Consider the following 5,025-nt stretch of genomic DNA (forward strand, 5'->3'; position numbering starts at 1 on the left):
GAAAGGAGTAAAGTAGTTCATGCACACCTGAACCATGCAATCTGAGAAATTGAATTCAGCCTCACTGAAAGCTTTACAGTATTTTTTGAAACGATGAATAATTCCATGTAAGGCTAAACTGAGCAAACAAATTCTGTGTGTGTGTGTGTGTGTGTGTGTGTGTGTGTGTGTGTGTGTGTGTGTGTGTGTGTGTGTGTGTGTGTGTGTGTGTGTGTATCTATCTATATATCTATCTATCTATCTATCTATATATATATATATATATATATATATATATATATATATATATATATATATATATAATAAAAAAGGAAAATAATAATAATAATAATAATAATAATAATAATAATAATAATAATAATAATAAATTATATTAATGATACTAATAATACTTAATACATTTTTAAAGCATAGTTACTTTACATGGTATTTGAGTTTTGTATTTTTTTTTTTTTTTTTTTTTTTTAAATATACAGAAGCCATACATAATTGCACCATTGCACCGTTCCATAAAAACGAAATCTACCTGATCTGGCAGTCGTTGGTGCTGTGTCATTGTCTGTGTATGCTGATTATTGCTTTAATTGAAAAGAACTGCCTTGGTTTTATATATAGCATATATAACAGTGCAGCATATAGTACATAGTCCATGCTTGCTTTGAATAATTTTTATATAAAAGTTTTTAGAGTAATATAATAAAAGAGTAACAAAAATCAGTCATCAACGTCAATTTCCACGTCTTCCTCGTCTTCTGAACATTCGTGGCTCGTGGCGTGGTCTGTAAATGGTGATGATGGCGACATTTGCAGTTTGCTGGGGGTCTCCGGTCCATGGTTGGACAGCAGTGGAGATTGAGATCTGGACGTGCCTATGGCCCCGGGATTAGGCTCAAAGTCCAGTGTGATAGTTTTCCCGTCTGGAACACCTGATTTGGCGGATTCCACATCCGCTTTCATCTCTTCCAAATCCCGCTTGAGTTTGGCTCTGCGGTTTTGAAACCACGTGATTACTTGGGCATTTGTTAAACCAAGTTGCTGGGCGATTTGGTCTCGGTCAGCCGGTGACAGATACTTCTGGTACAGAAATCTTTTCTCCAGTTCATAGATCTGGTGGTTGGTGAATGCTGTTCGGGACTTTCTTCTCTTTTTGGGAGTGTTCCTCTGGCCAAAAATCGTCAACCCGTCTCTTCCTGTAAAGTAGCAGAATTTAACAAAAATTAGATCACATTTTTTTTGTATTGTTGCCTACATTCTATTCTAAAATAAATACATCTATCTATCTATCTATCTATCTATCTATCTATCTATAGATATACATAGATAGATAGATAGATAGATAGATAGATAGATAGATAGATAGATAGATAGATAGATAGATAGATATACACACATTATTACAATGGTGAACCTTTTTTTTATAAATGCAATTAGCATTTATCATTATGAAAAAGAAAACAAAACACAGTTCTCTGTCCATCAACAAATGTATTTTCTAATCATCTAGGAATGGCTATTTAATGTAGTTGGTAACCACGCTTTTCATGTTTTTTGTAGGGACTGTTGTATACATTGTAATATGCGTCATATACTAGTTCTTGTACATTTCCTGAATAATTTCAAACCGCGTAATGAATGTACATGCTGTATTTTAATTACTCCGAGGACTTTATATTAATCACTGGTATTTCACACAAGTGATTTCAATTGATGAGATACCGTTCTATTATTACAATAAGACTAAATCTAATGCTCTTCTATGCGCAAAACAAAAAAAACCCAAACAAACATCAGAAATACATGTCAGGGTATTTTTATTATTGAAAGGTGCAAGTAAAACAATTGGGTATATATTGATTTTAATTTTTTGCATTTAGACTATTTTTTTAAATTCGTAAACAATAGGTTCTATGTTTTATGTTATTTAGCACTGCTGTAAATAACAAAAATGAGTAGCATACCTTCGGCTGCCTGGAGAACACTGACTTCCAGTCCTTTAAATGTTTTGCTGGCGAGCTCTTCCAGGGCGCAGAGCGGGGAGGTGTGGGTGAGCAGTCCCCGGCCGGACAGGGGAAGCCCAGTAGGAGCGTGTTTCTCGGCGGCGGAGAGTAGGTGAGCGGTCCCACAGATCGTGTAACTTCTCCTTACTGATGGCTTATTCAGGATGTCTTCGATACTGAAAGGGGTGAGTGGTTTGTTAGAATTTGCCGGGGGTGGTAGATGATCCAGGGGGCTTCGTCTTCTTTCTTCCACTGAAGAACCCTTCGCATCTTCTTTGGAAGTCATTCTTCACTTTATTTTTTATCCCCGTTTCCACCAAAATGTCTTGAAAAGGGATCTGATAAGAGAAAAGTTATATAACTCAAATTTCAACACTGCCTTCTTAAAGGAGCAGCCGTGGTCTACAAGTAATGAAGACACTTTTTTTTTTGTATTTATTTTTTTTTATTTTTTTTTTGCAGTCCCCGGTTGTAGAGGTTTTTGACTCCTACGACCCACTTTTTTCTTCTTCCACGGTGCCTCCTAAAAAGAATGTGTTCTTCTCAGCCCTGACAGTCCGAGGGACAATGCTGTTTCTCTGACTATGGTGAAGCCAAAAGAGAAGGGCAATTGACTATGGCTAACAAGTTATTGTTGATTGGGAGGTAATCAATTATCTTCAGTGGCACTTTCACCCTCTCTCTTTCACTCCTTCACCCTCTCTCTTTCACTCTTTCACTCTCTTTCTGTCCAATGCATGCTTTTGCAAGTTGGGCGCGCCATTAATTAGAAGGCATAGCTTGTAGGAGGAGCCCAATTGAATTATAATGCTTTATGCTCTTGTCATTTTCTTGCACATTATTTGTTTGGCCATATATATTTTTAAATTACATTACATCCAGGCTTTATTGTATCTTGGCAATATAGTGAAAGAAAAATGGCACGTCTTTTATGAGATTTTTTTTAAAATGTCGCTGTTTTTATTCTTTCAGTCTTTTTTTGTGTGTGTAATTTTGTCTGTTTCGTGCCGGCTGGTCAATATTTGGAGGTAAGTGACAATATATTGGATTAAGGTCATTTTAATTTATAACTGTGCATATTGCTGTGTCTATGTATTTTTTATACAATGTCTACCGTATTCGATTTGTTTTTCTTGCCATTCATATATAATCTCAATTAAATACTTAAATATTTTTCTTTACAAACTTGCATTACAATTAAGTTTTTCCATAGCAGAGTCATATACCTACAAAAATGTAATCCTTAATCATTTCAATCGTTTTGTTTTGCCAGTATATGCATTTATTTAGGTTGATCGTTCTCATGTGACGAAACATTAATAAAGGCCGAACATGTATTTATCAACACATTTCTTTTAACGTTTCTTAACCATTATTTAGTGCCCCTTTTCTCCTATAAAAAAAAAAACCTTTTGCCAGTGGTTTAGATTATATGTTTTATAAAGGCAATGCACAGCCCAGGAAATATATATCACTACTAATACCCCTGGACAGGGAGAAGAAAGCGAAAGGCATAGTCCCCTTCAGCTCTTCTAAATCCTCTATGCTATAATTCAAGTGCAAAGGGCCACCTCACAGCACCGGGAGATATTTCATCTCCTTTAAAATCTCCACATGCTTCTCTTTAGTGGCTTGATAGCATAATGAATACTAAAAAAACATGTTTAAAGGTATGGCCCAATATATTTGTTATTAGGACTACATGTGTTTTGTTATATTTTGATAAACGTGAGGAATGTGTGGGGGCCTGTCCTTTAACTCTGTTAAATAATGTGGTGGATCTCTCTATTCATTAACCAAAACCTACAGTCTATGTTGCTCTTTTAACTCTCGTTTGCAGTGTGTAAACACACACACACGCACGCACGCACGAACGCACGCACGCACACACGCACACACACACACACACACAAAACATGAGGTTTAAAATTAATAGGCCAATAGGATCATACAACTTTGAGTTCATTTATTATTATTATTATTATTATTATTATTATTATTATTATTATTATGGGACGGAGTTGTCGTTTAATGTGTTGGCTATTTGGAAATTAGTTTTCTTCCTGTATCTTCAGCTTGTATAGTATAGGTTACACGATGTTAAGTAGTGGTTGTTTTTCATCAAAGATGTGTCCATATAGCCTACCGTTGGTAAATTGTATACAGTAATACGTTCCTTATTGTATAAAAAGGATAATATTGCCAAGTGCATATGATTTGACATTAGATTCCCGGGACATCCCTTATTTCTGTGTGAGTGTGTTTTGTCTCCTACTGTGATTTGTTAGATACATTCAGAAATTGCGAATGGTTATGCTTCACAGTATTATATATTAAGCTAACCGATTATTAGCTTAATATTAATAACAATCTACATTAGACGATTTACCAAAAATGAATGACGATATAACGAATGATACTTTTAAACAAGTGCATATTCTACTTTTGCTGGCTTTAAAGGGGTCATTATGACATTCATGTGAACTTTACATTGAGGATAACCATACCAGCATTACACAAATATAGTTTTGTTAATCCAAGATCTTGCATTTGTAAGAACGTAGTACACGTGCTGCTTTTTATTTAAAGTACAAATTAATTGATATGACATTAATTAATGTTGACCAAAGAAATTTAGAATAATACAACGCCCCTTCCCTGTCCTAATGTTTTACTGCAAAATAAATAAACCCTAGCGTGTCTATCTGTGTCTGAACTAAAGTGGGCAGGTGACTTATCATTTTTTAAACTGTACTGCATCACGAATCACTAGTCCCAGGCTAGTCGTGGCGTTTTTCTATTGTAACTTGTTATTTCCGTCTTTCTAAAATAGTTTGATTTCTTGTTTGCATTTAGAAGTATCTTTCCCTAAAGCATGGACAAGACAGTTAACAATTTAGGTCATCACATCCATATTTTCGAATAAATAATTGCAGATTTGATACTGCGGGCCTGTACACTTTTTCATTTCTAGATTTGAGAATGGATTTGGGGTTGAAGTTATTTCCCACGCGTAGTGCACAGAGAT

General features: G+C 35.1%; 1 protein-coding gene across 1 annotated transcript; it reads right to left on the minus strand.

Annotated features, from left to right (window-relative positions):
* Window positions 1-397: 397 nt before the first annotated feature.
* On the minus strand, window positions 398-2,743 carry LOC117417673 (transcription factor LBX1-like). The gene is made up of 2 exons (XM_034029859.3): window positions 1,959-2,743; window positions 398-1,190 (listed from the first exon to the last, which is right to left on the minus strand). Exons 1-2 carry the CDS (start codon window positions 2,281-2,283, stop codon window positions 715-717), a joined length of 801 nt encoding a protein of 266 aa, XP_033885750.1. The 5' UTR covers window positions 2,284-2,743; the 3' UTR covers window positions 398-714.
* Between the last annotated feature and the right edge of the window lie 2,282 nt (window positions 2,744-5,025).

Source organism: Acipenser ruthenus, chromosome 13 (genome assembly GCF_902713425.1).
Source record: "Acipenser ruthenus chromosome 13, fAciRut3.2 maternal haplotype, whole genome shotgun sequence".
NCBI lineage: Eukaryota > Metazoa > Chordata > Actinopteri > Acipenseriformes > Acipenseridae > Acipenser > Acipenser ruthenus.